Source organism: Leptonychotes weddellii, chromosome 5 (assembly GCF_054177405.1).
Source record: "Leptonychotes weddellii isolate Sample4059 chromosome 5, ASM5417740v2, whole genome shotgun sequence".
In the NCBI taxonomy this organism is placed as follows: Eukaryota; Metazoa; Chordata; class Mammalia; order Carnivora; family Phocidae; genus Leptonychotes; species Leptonychotes weddellii.
This window is the reverse complement of record NC_138373.1, coordinates 7,929,001-7,946,525: the sequence shown is the minus strand read 5'-3', so window position 1 is coordinate 7,946,525 and position 17,525 is coordinate 7,929,001. Positions and strand designations below refer to the sequence as shown.

General features: G+C 63.1%; 3 protein-coding genes across 12 annotated transcripts in view; 1 reads left to right on the top strand and 2 right to left on the bottom strand.

The window, feature by feature from the left end:
* The window catches only part of LRWD1 (leucine rich repeats and WD repeat domain containing 1), a 5,908-nt gene extending 630 nt beyond the window's left edge, over positions 1-5,278 (bottom strand). The window contains exons 1-13 of the mRNA XM_081819468.1: positions 5,068-5,278; positions 4,333-4,567; positions 4,110-4,226; positions 3,494-3,634; positions 3,136-3,240; positions 2,749-2,871; positions 2,555-2,669; positions 2,258-2,367; positions 1,819-2,026; positions 1,311-1,383; positions 1,082-1,222; positions 155-246; positions 1-36 (exon numbers count right to left, since the gene is read on the bottom strand). Coding sequence (XP_081675594.1) covers positions 1-36; positions 155-246; positions 1,082-1,222; positions 1,311-1,383; positions 1,819-2,026; positions 2,258-2,367; positions 2,555-2,669; positions 2,749-2,871; positions 3,136-3,240; positions 3,494-3,634; positions 4,110-4,226; positions 4,333-4,567; positions 5,068-5,147 — 1,576 coding nt within the window. The 5' untranslated portion in view covers positions 5,148-5,278. The remainder of the gene's footprint in view (positions 37-154; positions 247-1,081; positions 1,223-1,310; positions 1,384-1,818; positions 2,027-2,257; positions 2,368-2,554; positions 2,670-2,748; positions 2,872-3,135; positions 3,241-3,493; positions 3,635-4,109; positions 4,227-4,332; positions 4,568-5,067) is intronic.
* A 69-nt stretch (positions 5,279-5,347) lies between these two features.
* ALKBH4 (alkB homolog 4, lysine demethylase) lies at positions 5,348-11,603 on the top strand. The gene is made up of 3 exons (XM_006733918.3): positions 5,348-5,507; positions 7,939-8,136; positions 10,654-11,603. Exons 1-3 carry the CDS (start codon positions 5,385-5,387, stop codon positions 11,239-11,241), a joined length of 909 nt encoding a protein of 302 aa, XP_006733981.1. The 5' UTR covers positions 5,348-5,384; the 3' UTR covers positions 11,242-11,603.
* Positions 11,604-14,159: 2,556 nt separating this feature from the next.
* The window catches only part of ORAI2 (ORAI calcium release-activated calcium modulator 2), a 39,281-nt gene continuing 35,915 nt past the window's right edge, over positions 14,160-17,525 (bottom strand). For all 10 annotated transcript variants that reach the window (XM_081819463.1, XM_081819462.1, XM_081819458.1 and 7 more), the window contains one exon: positions 14,160-17,220. In XM_081819463.1, the coding sequence (XP_081675589.1) occupies positions 16,681-17,220 (540 nt within the window). In that variant the 3' untranslated portion in view covers positions 14,160-16,680. The remainder of the gene's footprint in view (positions 17,221-17,525) is intronic.

The window sequence follows — 17,525 nt, the reverse complement described above, 5'->3', positions numbered from 1 at the left end:
ACAGGCAGATGGTGCCCAGGCCGTTCCCCTTGGAGGCTGGGGGGGGGGGGGGGGAGAGACAGAGCTGGGTGGGGGCCCCGCTCTAGACACTGCCCGGCGCGGACCCCTCAGGAGCCCCGGGAGGCCAGGCTGGCCCCGAACGGGGGCTACTCACCCACCACGTCCTCGTTCACAAAGGCCAGCCCGTCCACTCTCCGCGCCGCTGCCTCCGAGCCCTCGGAGAACACGAACTCCACCTCGCACGGCCTGCGGGGCGGCAGAGGAAGCTGGCCAGCTGCCCCCCGGGACCCAGAGCCGCTTGAGGACGTGTGCTGGGCACGTCCTCGGCACCTGCCCTCCGCCTCGGCTGGGAGCTGCGGCCGCGCGGGCACAGGGGCAGGTGGCACGGGGCTGCGGTGCGTTCCCAAGCTGGGGAGGGTGTGGGGTCACAGCTGAGGCAGGAATTGGCAGGGGAAGCCCAGGGCTTCGCTCCCCGGTGTGCCGTGGGCCCCACAAACGCCAGCGCCTGACGCTTTAGTTATTTGCCCCGACGTGGCTGTCACTGCCCCCCACCCCCGAAAGTTCTTCCCAGACCGTTCACGACACTGAGGACACAATCCAGTCTTAGCCAGTGTCCCCCCGCCTCCCAGGCCCGGCTGGACCTCGTGCAGGCTGCTGCCCCCGTGCCAGCACCTTCCCTCCCAGGGCCTGACGCCCCGGCTCGGCCCGTGTGGTGAACAGGAGCCCGAGGACCCATCCGCCACCCGTCACGTCACCTCCTCACGGTCCCCTCATTCGCTTTCCGTCACCTGACACTGTGCTGTGTGGGTTCGAGGGCAGGGATGCCGGCCTTCCGGGTGGGTACAGATGCGCCTTTCCGGGGTCTCATCCCTGCCCAGGCACCATCCCCTTCCCCTGCAAGGTGAGGTGACCGCAGCTCCGAGAGCCGACCCGGCCCAGTCCCACGGGCACGGACCTTGCCCTGGGAGACTAGTGGAGGTGGGGACGGGCCGGCCCCGTGAAGACAGCCGCTGGCGGCCCAGAACGGGCCATGCTTGGGCACCACTGCGGGAGGTCAGGCGTCTGGCCCGGCCGGCCTCACCTCCTCCTCAGGGGCTGGTCCAGCCGCACGTCCCAGCAGCAGCAGCCGCCCTCGCAGCCTGCCAGCAGGTAGGCATCTGGGCAGGAAGCCACAGGGCAGAGGCGCAGGGGGATGGACGTGGTATCCAGGGTGAGCAGCTGGCTGCCGGCGGGGGAGGACAGCGTGAGGCCACCGACTGGGCTGTCCGCCCACCCTGGCGAGGCCCCCCTGCCCTGCCCCACAGCCTCACCTGGCCTGGAAGTCGTAATCGTGGTTGGGCACCCCGAGGTCCCAGAGGATGATCCGCTTGTCATAGGAGGCCGCTGAGGAGGGGATAAGAAGGGGAGAGGTGGCCCTGAAGAGGCCCTACTCGCCCCGGCAGGCTCCATCCCAGGCTGAGACCGTGGTCACAAGGCCCGGCCCCTCGGGGGCGGGCAGGGCCGCAGCTGGGAGACGAAGACTCGAGGGCCGCCAGTCTACCTCCCTCTCACTACCACGCCCCACGCCAGGCAGCCCTCCTTTCGCAGGCCTCTGCTCACACGTCCCTTCTCGGGCTTATCACACTTCGGGGGGCCAGGGGTACCCAGCCGGGTCACAGAGCGGCCTAGCTGCCCAGCTTCAAGGCCACAGAGTGGGTCAGGGGGAAAAGGCAGGATCTGAAGCCGTCAGTCGTCCACAAAGCCACGCTGCTTCTACCCCGGCCAGGGCTGACCCCGGGTGCCCGGACTGCAGGACAGGGGTGTGGGAGAGGCTCTTACTGAAAAGGTGGGTCTCGTGGGTGGGGCTGAAGCACAGAGTGGCGATGGCCTTCTTGTGGGCCCGGATGACCCCGCAGCAGAAGCCAGCTCGCACGTGCAGCAGGCGGACCAGGCCCCGCAGGCCCGCGGCGGCCAGCACGCTCCAGCGCTTCTTGTGGCCGCCCTGCGTCACCACGGTCAGGGCCGTCCAGGCCACCGAGAAGAACTCCTGTGGGCGCGGGCGTGCGGGTGTCACGAAGGGGCGGGGCTATGGGGGGTGCGGGCATCACTAAGGGGCAGAGCCGTGCGTGGTTGCGGGGGGGGGGGGGTGCTGCGGGAGTCACTAAGGGGCGGGGCTACGCGTGCGCGCGCCCTGGAGCTCCAGCCGGCGGAAGCGAGGCCCAGCAGGACCGGGTCAGGGCCCCACCCCCAGCGCCGCACGAACACCCTCCCTGCCCACCTCGCCAGGCGCCTTGTACTTGTGCAGCACGATGCCCGTCTGGCAGTCTATCACGCACACGGCCTCCCCGCCACACGTGGCCACCGTCTGGGAGGTGGCCCCCGCGCGCCCTGTTTGGAGGGGTCAGCCTCAGTAGACACGTTCTCCGAGAAGTGCGCCCCCGCAGCGCCTCTGTCCTGGCCCTGACGACGCTTCAGAGGCTGTCTCTCCCAGGCCCCCCATCCGCGGAGGCGGCCCCCTCCAGGGGCGTTCCCTGGGGCTCTCGCCCTGGCCCTGCCTGCCCCGCCAAGGCTGTACCCTCCTCCCAGGCCGGCTCAAAAGCGCAGGCCCAGAGCTGGGTGTCCAGGTCCCGAGGGCTGTTGTTCTTGCTGTGACACTGCAGGAAATGCAGGGGCTCCAGGTCCGGGGCGGGCTGTGGGGGCAGACGGGGGGTCACAGCTGCCCCAGCCCGTGCTCCCTGCCAGCTAACCCCTGCCCCCTTGCGAGCTTACCTGGCCGCCGTCAGAGTCCGGGGGGCTGCCCTCCACGGGGGCCAACGAGGAGGTGCACACCCGCTTGTTGGGAGACAGGTTGAGTGAGACGTCATCCGGCCGTTTCTTGGCCACGGGCCTGGCCTGTGGAGGGGGTCGGGGCTGGGCTGAGGGCCCGGGGCTTGCTTCCTTGGCATCACAGGCTGGCCCGCAGCCTCCCATGGGGGCAGAAAGCAAGGGTTGGCCCAGGGTCAGTGTGAACCAGCTCAAGCATCAGGGGCCGACTCCTGGGCTCATTTCCAGGACCCCCTGCCTCCCCTCCCAACCCCCTTTCCCTACAGTCTCTCTAGGCAGGAAAGGCCAAAACAGGCCTTTGGAGCCTTGGGAGCTGCGTGGTACCACACTTACCCTGGGTTCCTGGGCAGCTGCGGCTTTTGGAGGCCTCTCCGGGATGTCTGCCTCATGCACCTGGGGCCCACCGGAGGCCACCAGCTCCTCAGAGATCATCTGCACCTACGCGGGGCCAGGACATCGGGGAGCTAGATACAAGTCCTGGGGCTCCCGGCCCCTCCCCCAAATGCCGGGGCAGAGGGAACCTGTGCTTCCCGAGGTGGGAAAGGGCCTTTCCAACCAGTAAGTCTGCCTTCCGTGACCCACCGAACTCTACCACCCCTCATGGCCAGAGGCCTCTTAGGGCAGCTGAAGGCATGGGAGCCATGGAGGAGCTGGGAGAACAGACTCCCAGCACAGCAGGATGAGATCATACCCGCCACTGGGTGAACTCGCTGAGGGACTCAGGCCCATAGCGGATGTCCCTGACAGCAGACTTCACAAAATCAGCCTGGGCCTTCTCTGCCTCCTCCTCTGGGCTCACTGCAGCCTTGAACTTCTCCCAGTGAGCTGTGACCTGGAACAAGAGAGACCAGATTCAAGCCCAGGCCACCCCAGATCTCCCGGGCTCTCCATGGCGCCCCTGCCTCCGATCTTATGGCCACAGGAGTGTCCACTTCACCACCTCCTGGAAGCCTCCCTGACCCAGCCTTAGCTGCAGTGTGCACACACCTGTGCGTGTGCACGCTCACACGCACGTGCACGCGCTTGAGCAACAGCCCCGAAGAGGAGCGGGCCCAGGGTGGTTACTGTGAAAGTGTCCTGGCCTCCCTGGCCGGGCCCAGCCTGCACACCCAGAGAGCATGACCTCTAAGGACAGGAGGCCAAGCACCACAGCCAGGCTCAGAGAAACACGTCAGGCTAGGGGATAAGCGCAGCTCAGTGTCAGGGCAGAGAGCCCCCGGAACCCCCACTCAGGGTCTTCCAAACGTCCATTCTGTCGCTCGCTCCTCAAGGCCGAGTGCTCCAGAGACCCGGGCTGGCCCCCTTACCCGGCTGGTCAGCTCCCGATTTAGGTTCTCCACCTGAGAGGACGTGGAGGAAGCATCCTTGCCATTGACCTTCCGGAGCTTGGGCAGGAGAAAGGAGATTTTCAGGTTGTCACTGACCTGGGGGATGAGGGAGAGTGGCTCAGTATCACCCCAACCTGTGGCTCAGCCCCACAGAGTGCTGGCCCTGGGTCTGGGGCAGGTGGGCCCCCCCCCCCCCACTTACAGTCAGGAAGGGGTTGCCCTCCAGGCTGAGCTCCTCGAGCTGCGGGAACTGGCACAAGGCAGTGACGTCCCCCAGCTGGTTGTTGGCGCAGCGGAGGATGCGCAGGTGGGACAGGCCCAGGTTGGCAGGCAGTGTCTCCAGCTGGTTGTTGGAGAGGTCCAGCTCTTGCAGCTGCGTCAGGCGGCTCAGGAGCTTGGGGTCCAAGTGCTCTGAGAGCAGCTTCAGCCCGGACAAGCTGGGTGGGGGCAGACAGGGAGGGCTCAGGGGGGCAGGCAGGCCTCACACCTGGGGCAGTCCTGGGTGCCTGCGAAGGCTCTTTCAGCAGAGCTTCTCCACAAGGCACGCGCAGCCTTTCCTTAAAATCTCGTCACTACTTTACAACTGCCTACAGCTGGCTCCTCCTCTAAAGGAGCTCCTCTGTGCTGCCCAGAGCCTCAGGAACTAGCTCAACAGGCTGCTCAATACCCTTTCTGCAGGACTGTCTCCCCGACAGCCCGGGACCCTGCCAGGGAGAGGCCGCTCGGGCCCGGCCCGCCCGTCTCATAACGGGCGCCCAGCGTTTGGTTCGAGTGATCCGAGACTCCGCCTAACCGACAGGGCGATAAGGGGGCCGGGCAGGGAGTGGGCAAGGGTCCCAGCCTTACTTCCCGACCGGCCGGCGACCCAGGCCCGGGTGGCGGGCTGTGTGGCCGCGACCCCGCGGACCCCCGTCGTACCCCCCGGCCCGCCTCTTACTCCAGGCTCCGGATCTTCCCCAGCCGGTCGCTCTTGGGACGCCCTCGCTGCATGAGCAGCCGCGCCGAGAGGGGGCCCATGGCGACCAGGCGCGGCTCGCGCTGGCCGGTTGGCGGCACCGGCGTCCCGCCGAGTCCGTGCTTCCTGGAGCCCGACGCTCCGCGGCCGGCGGAACTCCGAAGGCGGCGCCGCGCAAGCCAGTAGCTGGCGACTACCGGAAGGAAGCGGCTCCGCGGACCTCGTGCCCCGCGGGCGGACTACAACTCCCAGCGGCCCCCACGGCTCCGCGCCTGCGCCCTGGTCGCCAGGACGCGGCGATGGCGGCTGCGGCGGTGGCGGCCCCCGAGGTCCTCCGGGAATGCGGCTGCAAGGGCATCCGGACCTGTCTGATCTGCGAGCGGCAGCGCGGAGGTGACCCGCCCTGGCAGCACCCCCCGCAGGTGAGGGCTGGGGGGAGGGGCCGTGCCACAGCTCCCTTCTTCATATGGGGAAACTGAGGCCCAGACTGGCTACGAAGACGGGCCGCGGATCAACCCGTGTCAGGGGCCCTCGCTCTGGGGGCGTTGCAGGATGAGATGAGAGCTTTGAGGGGTGGGCTTGGAGTGGATGCCATCCGACCACAACTCCCCTTTGAGCCTTGGGGAGAGTGTGACAGCAAGCCTCCACGTAGGGGACCCCCCAACCCCGCGTCTGGGGCTGCGAGCTTCACGGAGTGGGGAGACGACCCGGAAAGAGAAGAGAATGCCGAAAACCGGGCAGGGCAAAGTGCCCTAGGCACCGTTGAGCAGAAGTGGTCAAGGAGGAAATTAATCCCAATTAATTAAGGGCAAAGGACTCAGAGCCTTTGGGGGGGGGCAAGGGCGTTTCCGCTGGAGGACTGCTTGGGTGCAGGCCTGGGGCAAGTGCGTGCGCTTGGGAGGAGCGTGACGCTTCAGGGGCCGCCGGCGCTGACCACAGAGGGCACTGTGTGTGGTGGCTGGGTAGGCTGGACTTGTCCTGAGGGCCACGGAGAGCCGCTCAGGGTTTTAAAGGAAGTTACGGGTGAATTTTAGAAAGATCCCGGGAGGGGGAGAGGCAGATAGGAAGGTATGGAGTCTGGGAAGCCAGTGCAGAAACTCTCACAGCATCCCTGGTAAAAGTGGGAAACGATCTGGTGATTTCTGAGCAAACTAAAAGTAGAATTCCTGTGTGATCTAGCAGTTCTGGGTATACACCCAGAAGAATGGAAAGCAGGCCCTTGAAGAGATATTTGTACGCCCACGTTCCATAGTAGCTACAATGTGGAAGCAATTTAGGTGTCCCGCAGTGGACGAGCGGGTAAACAAACGTGGCCTACTGTGTCCGATGGAATGTTATGTGCCTTAAAAAGGAAGGGCGTTTTGACACCTGCTGTGACATGAATGGATCCTGAGGTCATTATGCTGAGTGAAATGTCAGTCACAAGAGGATAAATGTCGCATTCCACGAGGCCCGGAGAGGAATCAAATTCATAGAGTCAGAAAGTAGAATGGTGGGTTCCTGGGGCTTGGGGAAAAGAACGAAGAGTTGTTGTTTAGAGTCCAGAGTTTTAGAAAGGTGGGGACGGGTGCAGGACAATGTGACCGTATTTGACGTTGACCTGTTCACTTAAAGATAGTGATGATGGCAAATTTTATGCCCTATATGTTTTTGCTGCAAGTAAAACCTGAGAAGTGCCAAAAGTCTGAACTCTGCTGTGCCCGTGGGTGTGGGCCTAGCACCTGCCTGACTTGCTGGCTATGGGATGAGCAGAAGGTACAGGATGACTCCCTGATTTTAATGTGTTCTGTGGGAGGTGCCAGAAGACAGAGGACACGATGGTTCACAGACAGGCTGGGCAGCAGTGGCCCTGAAATGTAAAGGCGGGGAGGAAGCAGAATTAAGTGGACAGGGCGGACCTCAGACTGCCATGCAGCTGGGACAAAGTCATGGCCAACCCAGCTGGGAGCTCCGGAGCGGACTGACGGATAGAGGCGTCCCGTGTCGGGTAGAAAAGGCCAGGCCTGCGCTGAGTCATTGGCTGGGGGCTGCCTGGGACCAGGACGGCCTCTGCCCGAGACCCGAGGCAGCAGGAGGTTGTCAGCTGGGCACTTCTCGAGGATGACTGGCAAGTTCTCTCCTCTTTGGAAGGGAAATTCAGGCAGTGCCTCTGCAGCCAGAGGAGGGCAGGGCCCAGAGTCACCCCCACTTCAGAGACTCCCCTCTAGCTGCCTAGCATGCTCGCCCTCTGGACAGCCCCAGGGTCCTCTCCTTTAGTCTCGCCCCCCGCGGCCGGGGAGGCCAGAAGACACCCCACAGCGACACTAGCACAGCGAGGACTCGCAGGCAGCCCCCGGCTGTGCAGCCTCAGGCTAGTTCCTTAACTTTGCACGGCCCGGGTCACCTCATCTTTAAAACGGAGAACAGAGGGCGCCTGGGTGGCTCAGTTGGTTAAGCGACTGCCTTCGGCTCAGGTCATGATCCTGGAGTCCCGGGATCGAGTCCCGCATCGGGCTCCCTGCTCGGCGGGGGGTCTGCTTCTGCCTCTGCCCTCTTCCCTCTCGTGCTCTCTGTCTCTCTCTCTCTCTCAAATAAATAAATAAAATCTTTAAAAAAAAAATAAAACGGAGAACAGAGAGTAGGTACGTGGACGCTCTTCCCACTTAAGATGAGGAAAGTGAGAAAGGACCGGGCACAGGGCCCTTCCCAGGAGGCAGCCCCAGGCAGGGAGGGGTTCTGCCTCCCTCTGGACTCCAGCTGCTTTCCAGAGTGGCTTCGGGGGCGGGCAAGCCAGGCAAGCCGGCCCCTAGAAGGCACACACGTGGCGTGAGGCAGGGCATCAGTGGCCCCAGGTCCCCCATCTTTCTTTCGCAGAAAACGCACCGTTTCATTTACTACTCTGACACTGGCTGGGCCGTGGGGGCCGAGGAGTCTGACTTTGAAGGCTGGGCCTTCCCCTTCCCTGGTGTGACGCTGATAGAGGATTTTGTGACCCGGGAGGAGGAAGCCGAGATGGTGCAGCTGATGGACCGGGAGCCTTGGAAGCTCTCCCAGTCTGGACGGAGGAAGCAGGTAGGTCCAGCCCGCAGCTGGGAGGAGGGGAGGGCCGGGCTGGCTGGTCAGAGAGGAGTCACCCTACCAGGCCCCTCCAGACTCCTTGCCCCGTGCCCCTTTGCTCACGTCCCTCCCAGCGCCTCTCTCGGCAGCCACAGCCCCCTAGGGCCGTTAGGGGGGGCGAGCTCCCCTGACCCTGGGACTTGGGCAGCCAGGGGAGTGGTGTGTGGTGTGTGGTGGAGGCCTGCCTGTGCCCTGGGCCTGCGCCACTTCCCCACCAGACACCAGACGCGGTGAGGCGGGGCCATACGACAGACTGATGCTCAGCTCCGAGGGTTTCTAGAAGGCTGCCAGTCGCCTTCCCACCGAAGTCCTCTCCCCATCAGTTTTGAGACACTCGGGCCCCCAAGTCCTGGACCTCCCCTTTGTCGGGGATTGCATCCCCTTCCCTGCAGCACTGTCCGCCATCGGCCGCCTTCTGTCCTTCCCTCCCCCCCCAGTGACTTCAGTGCTTCGCTGGTCATTACAGCACTTCTCTGGTGCCCCTCACTGCCCTGCTCCTTCCGCTAAACCCCAGCCCCGGTCAGTCCGGCTCCTCACGGGCTCCTCACGCTTCTCCGAGAAAGCCGTGCCCTTCTCTCCAAGCCCCCCCCCCACCCCCCTCTGTCCTCGATGTCAGTTTTACCTCAACTGGAGCTTTCCCCCCAGACTGTCCGTAAGCCCCCTCTCTCACCTCTGCAGCCGGCTCCTCCGAAGAGTCGTTCGTTCTGTCTCCAGTGCCTCTCCTCCCGCTCCTGCTTTGCGCATTCAGCTCCTGCTTCGCGCATTCACGCACTGGCCGCGTCCATCCTGGCGTCCGCGCCCCCACCCAGCGGCCAGCTGTCAGGCGCAGCCCTCGGGCCTCTCCATTTCCAGACGCTCCCTTGCTGGTCTCCATGAGTCCCGGCTCTGACGCTGTGCGTGCGTTTGCGACTCCCATGTTCATGGCTCCAGCCGGCTTCCCAGATCTGTCAGACCCTCACTGAGTCTTGGCCCACCCCGGCACCCCTGCGGTGTCCCCGTCTCGGCAAATTCCATCTTCCATCTGCTGGGCCGGAAACCATGCAGCTCTCCAGACTTCTCTCTCTCTCACTGGTCATCCCTGCCTGCTTTCTTCCTTCAAAACATGCCCGGAATCTGAGAACACAGCACCCTGCACCCCCACTGCCCCCACCTAGGTCCCAGCCCCTGGTTCTGCCGCTGGGATTCCTTCTGGAGCTTCCTGTGGCCCCCACCCCTGTTCTGTCAGTTGGCCCTGGAGAGGATCCCTCCTCAGATGGACTCGCTGCTCTGCTAGGCCTCCCGTCCCAACCTTCGCTTTCCCTGCTGCTCTTCGGTGGCCCTGTGAGCCCTCTATGCTCCCGAGACACTGCAGGTCCCACTTCCCTCTGTGCGCTGCACCCCCAGCCTCCTCCCTCGCCTGCTGCCGCCGGGGCTGGTGGAGGGGTGGGGTGCAGCTACGCTGAGACCTGCCGAAGCTGGAAGGAGAAAGACGTTTGCACCAGATAGTGCCACCCTCAACTGGGGGGTTGGGGAGGGGCCGAGGGGGCAGGAGTTGCTGGATAAATGCTCACCCCTTGGGCCACAAGTCTGAGGGCTATTCTGGGAGTCTCCTCTGTAACGATTGTTTTTTAGATAGAATCCACATACCGTAAAATTCGCTCATTTAACATGTACAGTTTTGCTATATTCAGAACGTGCGACCCTCTCCACTGCCTGCTTCTAGAACAGACCCATCACCCCAAAGGGGACCTGTCCCCAGGAGCAGTCACTCCCCATTCTCCCGTCCCCTGGCAACCACTAATCCCCCTTCCATCTCTGGATTTGCCTGTTCCGGACATTTCACGTAAATGGGATTATAGAACATGTGGCCCTTCGTGTGGGCTTGTTCCCCTGACAGCGTGGCCGCTGGCGTTTGCGGCCGGATGGTACTCCGTTGTACGGACCTGCCACCACCACTTCATCCATCCATCCCATCGCGGACACTGGCCCGTTCCCGCTTTTCGGCTGTCGTGCCCCGGTGCTGCTGTGAACACCCGTGGGCACGTGTCTGCGTGGCCGTGTTTCCAGTCCTGGGCATGTAGCCGGGAGCGGAACTTCGTCGCGGTTCTGAACCCCAGGGATCCCCAGCACTGACCACGTGAGGAGGCTGCCTTGGGCTGGCCCTCCCTCCCTCCTGGCTCCTTCTTCCCGCATCCTGACCCTTTGTCTCCCTCTGTCTCTGCGTTCAGGGGCACACGAGCGAAGACATCCCCCCCCTCCCCGGCACATCATACCCCCTTCCCTGCTTTATTTCTTCCCTCGGCGTTTCCCAGCATCTGAGCATTTGCTGTTTGTCGTTGGGGCCGGCCTCCTCCTGCTGGAGAGCCAGATCCTGATCCAGAGTCAGGCGTTTTTGCTTGTCTTGGTCGCTGCGATCAGATTCTTCACACCTGGCCTGTGATAGCCATTCCTATCAACTCAGACCCTTCTCCACCTTTTGTCCTCACCCTTCAGGACTACGGCCCCAAAGTCAACTTTCGGAAACAGAAGCTCAAGACCACTGGCTTCAGAGGCCTCCCCAGCTTCAGCCGGGAGGTGGTGCGGAGAATGGGGCTGTACCCCATCCTGGAGGACTTCCGGCCCGTGGAGCAGTGTAACCTGGACTACTGCCCTGAGCGGGGCTCGGCCATCGACCCCCACCTGGACGACGCCTGGCTGTGGGGGGAGCGGCTGGTGAGCCTCAACCTCCTGTCCCCGACTGTGCTGTCCATGTCCCGGGAGGCGCCCGGCAGCCTGCTGCTCTGTCTGGCCCCTTCCGGCTTCCCGGAGGCCTTGGTGGAAGGGGTCATGGCCCCCAGCAGGTCCGTCCTGTGCCAGGAGGTGGAGGTGGCCGTCCCCCTGCCCCGCCGCTCGCTGCTCGTGCTCACGGGAGCCGCGCGACACCAATGGAAGCATGCTGTCCACCGCAGACACATCGAGGCTCGCCGTATCTGCGCCACCTTCAGGGAGCTGTCGGCCGAGTTCTGTCCCGGCGGGAGGCAGCAAGAACTGGGGCAGGAACTCCTGCAGATCTCTCTCTCCTTTCAAGGGAGACCTATGTGAGCCACCTCCCCGGGGACAGGCGCTGGTGCCGGGCCTGGCCAGGGAGCCGGCTCCAGGCTCGACTGTTGCCAGCACTTGAGGCCGGGAAGCCCGGCACAGGGGGCTTTCTCCCCAGCTTGTTAGCTTTTAAGAGAAGACTGCTTGGCATCCTGACACGACGACAGTGTGGGCCCCGCCTGGGGGCCGGTTGTGATGGGAACGTGCCTCAGGTCGGTCCTGTCTGACCTGCCCCGTGGCCACCCGTGTGGCTGGCTTATCACAGCTGGAGGGCAGTGGCATCATTTGAGCTTAAACATGTTGGTACCACCTAAAATCGTTTTCTCCTTTATCTCTTTCTCTTAATGAAGTTCCCTGATACCCCATTCTCCATTCCTGTCATCTGGGAGGCGAGTTGGAGAGCAGAATTGACCGAAGATACGAAGTTATTATTTCCGCCTTCAGAGCTGGTGACCGTCTCTGTGTCAGGCTCTGCCTGGGTCAGGCTTGACCCCCGGGGGCTGTGGGGGGCAGTGAGGACAGGGGAATCTCCGGAGAGTCTGGCCCCACCTCCCTCCCTGCCCCATGCTGTGAGAAAGTAGGGGGACTTCTGACACGTGCTGTATGGGGTGCTCACCTGGATGGCGGCCAGCCCTCTTCTACGCCTAAGACCAAATATGCTCACCAGCCACATGCTCAGAGCCAAGCCTTGGGACCAGGGCCCCATCAGAGCCCAGAAACGTTCATTGTCCGCACTGGTCTTCAATCATTTTAGAAGCTTCTGTGAGCTGTCAGGTTGGGAGGGGGGCAGTCACTGACCACCACGCACTGTCTCTGAAGTGGCATCACTCTGGAGACCCACGGAGAGGCCGCTGGGTTTCTAGTGGCTGAACTGAGCCCAGCTGCACAGCGGGTGGCTCCGAGTCAGCTCACTTGGAGCAGGAGGGTGGAGGATGGCTTCCTTCCACAGTTGTGACCCTCGCGGACCCTGCTCTCAGTCCCTCCCTGGGCGTTCGGATGTAAGCCTGGCTGGAGCTCCAGCCATCCTGTTGCATGTGAACAGCTCAGTGGGCTCGCAAGCCTGGTGGTCTGCTTCCCAGGGGCCTGTGGGAGCCTCTGCCCTGACAGGCTGGGCCTTAGAGCACCCCGTGTGTGGGGCCCGCAGGATGCCCTGCCGACACGTCCATGTGGGAAATGCTGCACCCCCAGACCTGTGGGGGGAGAGCCACTCAGCAAAGAAGCCCGTTGCCCCCAGAATCACCCAGTGCTTGCCAGACGTTTGACAGTGGGCCCTTCCTACAGCCCCGCAGAGGGCCCCTCAGGACACGCTCCATGCCATGGTCCATACGGTCCCTGGAGCACACCTCGGGACATGCTGCATCATCATCACGGCCAAGTTGGTGACCCTAAGTTGGGTTTGTCCTTGCAGCTACAACATGAAGACTCAGGTTCAGTGTGCCCACCTCTGCATCCGCTGCTCCTGTCACCAACCAGCATGGGGCTGGGAGAGGGCCAGGCTGGGGGGCTCAGCCACCGGCTGAGGGGTACGATGGCTGCTCAACCCTGTATTTGAGGTGCTGTTACTGCGCTCGCACGCTCTGCGTCAACACCAGACGTACGCTGTGCGGACCGTTCTGTCCCGATGCTCTGGCGACCTCCGACTACAAGGAGCGATGGGCCTTACGGGGAACGTACTAACACGGAAGCCTCCACCCTGAGGCTGGCTTCCTGCACCATCCTCTTCCAGTCAGTCAGGGAGAGCGCAGCCGATAGCCTGTCCTGCTTTGAAAGATGTTAAGGAAACTCAGGCCCATTTATTTGTTTGGACCTGGAGGCAGGGAGGCCCAGGCTGGTCCCAACGGGCAGGAGGATGTGGAGCTCAGTCTGAGAAGCATCCTCTGGGTTATTCCTGTTGAGATGCATGTGGAACCTGTCTACACTGTCCCCAGTAACTGTGGGGGCGGGGCGCAGACATCAGGGGTGGAAAGAGGGGTCAGCAGGTTCTAAATGGGCCTAGCGAGGAATCTCGGCTCAGTCCTGTGCCCCTCACCCTATGGCCCCCACCCAGGCTTCTGTGGACCCTACCTCTCCACCTTCTGGGGGCATGTGAGTCAAGACTGAGCCTTCTGTGAGTTGGCTGCACTCACTGGGGAGTGGTCTGTGCAGTGGGCTTGCTGGACCCGAGCTTTGTGCAGAACTCAGCCCTCCTTTAGACCCGGGGGCCTGGGAAGTCCTCCTCCCCAGCTGCAGAGGCAAGTGGGCCCCCGCTGGATTGGCAGAACTTGTCCATGTTTGCACACCTGACTCCTAGGAGCCTCTAGGTTGAAGTGCCTGCAAGTTAAAAATAATAGAAGGCAGACAGTCCTTTCCTAGACGGGCCTCAGTGGGTAACACTTACAAAACAGAACGTCTGGGAGCTTCTCGTGAGTGTCACTAGGATGTGGGAGGGATTCCCTGTCCCAACACCAGAGCCACAGGTACCTGGGATGGAGAAGGCGCCACCGAAGGACCAGAGCTTCAGTGGCTCCTCACCTGGAGGGTATGGATGGGGACCTTCCAGCTAGCCCTGGTCAGGTGGGCTCTGTTGGCGCTCAGCCCCCCGCGGGGCTGTCCTTTGCTGTGTTTCTGGAAAGGGGGAGTCCCGCTGGGGAAGGGAAGGGAGGCAGCAGGCAGGGACGCCCAGTTCTCTTGGGGCCACACCTGGAGGGAGCCTCCCAGCACATCTGGGTCCGAGCACCCTGCCTGCCCATTCCAGAAGAGTCACCCCCTCGCCTGGGAAGCCTGTTAAGACACGAGGCCCGTGACCAGCAATTCAGAAGAGGCAGGAGGGACTTCAGGAGAAGTGGTCTGCCCTCCGGGAGGCAGCAAACACCGGGGAAGCGCCAGGGGCTCCCGCCCGTCACCTCCGGCCACCGTGCTCCGCCAAGAGCAGAGAGGGCACGTCATGGATTTACTTGTTTATTCAGTTCAATCCCAGGCAACTGTGTGAAAAACCCACACACAGGACAGGGGTTGCGTTCACCATCTGTGATCTCCGGTGTCATGCACGAGTTAATCAGCGCGCGACAGCCCTGGTGCACTCAGACTCACGCCTCACCAGACTTTCCTAGAAGACACCAGAATACACTCTGCCCTCGCAGTTTCTAAAATAGAATCACTTGAGTTTTGCAACTTCTGGCCAGGTACTAAATGGAGACCGTGCTCCACTTTGGAAAGCGCCTCGGCGTATCTGCGGACACTCGGGTCGTGAGCACCGGTAAGGCCCCGCTTAGAGGAAACTAGGGCGAGCCCTCGCTGGCTCTGGGCAGCGGGCACGGGGGCTCACCCAGAGCGGCCGCGGCGCCTGGAACACTTCACAGCCAGGTTAAACCTCCAGAAACCGCCTTTCCAGCTCGGCAGCTGTCCTCCCCCTCCCCCACCTGCCCCGCTGAGTTGTGTCTGCAGCTCCAAATAGCAGCCACTCCTCCTTCTCCCCCAAAGCCCTGGGGCTGCCCTGAGACTCCCCACCTGGCCACCCATCCCCAGACCCATGGTCCTCTCTGTTCCACAGAAATTCCGCTTGTCCCATGCCTCTGGGAGCTGGGAGAAGACTCCAGATGAAAGAGACCAAGAATTCTTCAATCGGCCTTAAGAACACGGGATGTGGTGTCTTTGCTACCCACGTGGCACTGTCACGAGTCACCCAGCGGCCAGTCCGAGGCGGAGCGGACATTAACAACTGGCCCCCCACCAGCACTGGGGGGTGCTTTCCAGTCCGGGGGGCTCGGCACGTCTGGCGCACTTGGGGCAGGGCACCAGATGGCCCGGGGAAGTGAGGCCAGCACAGCCCTCTCCGAAGCCTCAGGCTCGAGGAAGGGCCTGCTGTCCGCTCCCAGCTGTGGGGAAGAGCCAGCCCGTCCCGCTCCCGCCAGGACACGGAGTGGCCGTCTTTCAGTGATGCTGACACAAAGCAAATACATACGAAGCCAGACAAGCCTTCTCGACAAAGCTCCAGGAGAGAAGCGACACACACTAGAGAGCAAGCAAGCAATGACAGCTCTGCAGAATGCCAGGACCGCGCCCGATGGAAGGCCCTGGTCTGGCTCCACGGAACCCGATGTCCAGGCTCCCATAATGTCCCGACTTAAAACGGCGACTCCTGGTGCGCCTCCCAGACAGCCCCGCAGCATCTTGGTTACGTGTTAAGGTTTCTGTCCTCAACAGTGCGTCCCATGCCCAGCAGCCACCGCTAGGCCAGCCAGGATTTCTTGGCACAGGCACCCCAGACCCCAGACAGAGAGTAAGCTGGCCACAAAGATGCCATCAGAGCATGACGTCCGAGGACAGAAACGAGAAAGGCTCCCTCTCTAGGCTGCCGCTGGCCGATGTGGTAAACATGGGTTTTAAAAGCAGCTCGGGATGCGGCATGCTTGCCCCTAAGCTGAGCCGTAGGATGTATGTGCGTGGCTGTGGAAATGTGTGAGCTGGGCCCCTGCGTGTGGCTGAGGGGATTGGGGGTCTCGCCCTCCCTGCAGCTGCTACTCCACAGGACTTGCATTTGGCCAGGTCAGGCCAACGGGCCTTGTCTGGACAGAAAGTCCCCAGGCCGCGCCCTCCCGCCTCCTGGGGTCACAGGCAGCAGGGAGACAAGAGGCACGCTCTGCTTTCTGGGCAAGTACCTTTGGCAGCCATAGCCTGGAGGGGCAGCCAATGTGGGCTCAGAGGCCATTCTGTAGCCCAAAGATTGAGGCCTCTGGACTGTAGGCCCTTTCCCCAAACTGGTGGCTTTGCTGCGTCAACGTGACCAGGGCTCCAGGCTGGCTAGAAATAGAGAACTTGAGCCCAGGGTGCCCCAGAGTACACCCTCGCCCCCTCCATCCCACACGGGATGCCCACAGACGTGCCTCCCTAGCCCTGCCAGGCCTCCATCCTTGGAAGTCTTCCCCAGGGCCAGACCAGTCCGATGCCTGGCTGAGCACCCACCACGCCTGCTGAGCAGACCTGGGACCCCGGCTCCTGCCTCTCCCCGGTCAGCCTGGCCACCTAATCCCCCCAGGGCAGGGGAGGGAAGCACCAGGCCAAGCTGTGGGCCTGCACCCCATCTAGTCACAGAGGGTGGCACGTTGAGACCCACTTCAGGTGTCATGGGGCCATCCCTCCTCTGAAACCCTCAGCCCTCCCCCGCCGGCCGCCGGCTCCCCGTCGCTGAGATTGCCCGGGACGCCTGGGGGCTGCTCGGAGCCCCCTCTCCTGCCGCAGGAAATCCCCAGGCCCCAGGACTCAGGCTTTTTTTTTGGTCTGAGCTCTTTGAGCCACAGAGTCTCTCTGTTTACTACAGATTTCCAATTTCTGCGGGAGGACCACCCAGCCAGGTTTTCCAGCGTGAAGACGGGGGGTAAGACTTTGGTCTCGAACCACACGGCAGTGTCAGGGCGGCCTGGTCGGCAGCCCACCTCCGTGCTGCGCCCCCGGGGCGCCGCGCCCTCACACCACCTGCAGGCTGCGCTCGTGCCCGTCCAGCTGCACCTTGAGCTTGTGCAGCTCCTCGATCTCGCGGTTGTGCCGCTCGGTTTTGTGGCGCACCAGGGAGCGGTAGAAGTGGATGGTGAAGACCACAAAGATGAGGCCCACGGGCACCATGATGATGGTGGACACGAGGGCGGCCTGCCAGCCTGTGTGACCGCCGGGGCCGGGCGGGGGTCCGGGCTGGTGGCGCGCATCCACGGGCAGGAACTTGATCCAGCAAAGCAGCACCACCTCGGCCAGGAAGAGCAGGATGCCCAGCACGGTGGAGAAGCCCCAGGCCAGCTCGATGTAGGGGTGCATGCGCTCGTGCGGCGACTCGCTGATGGAGTTGAGGTTGTGGATGTTGCTCACGGCCTCCACGTTGGGCAGGATGCACGTGCTGATGAGCAGGGCGAAGAGGTGCACGGCCACCAGCACCGTGGTGCAGGCGCTGAAGGCGATGAGCAGCGGCCGGGGGTACTGGTACTGCGTCTCCAGCTGCACCTCCACCATGGCCACCTGTGGGGCAGAGCGGGCGGGGCTGGGTCGGGGCGCCCCCCGTCCTGGGCCCGCGAAGGGCAGGGGGCGCCCGCCTCGCCGTTCCCACACTTCAGCACTCCCTGTTTTCTGAGCAGCTAAGGAACATCTCACTGAGGAAGGATCTCGAAGGATTAAAGCACAGGGAGGGGAATGGAGGGCCTCATCCCCACACCCACCCGGGGGGCCTTCCCGGTGCCAACACAGGGGGTTCCTGGGGTGCCAGGCTTTGAGCCAGGGCAGAGGCCACACTTCCCGGGAACCTGTGGGCTTGGCTTAGCCACCAA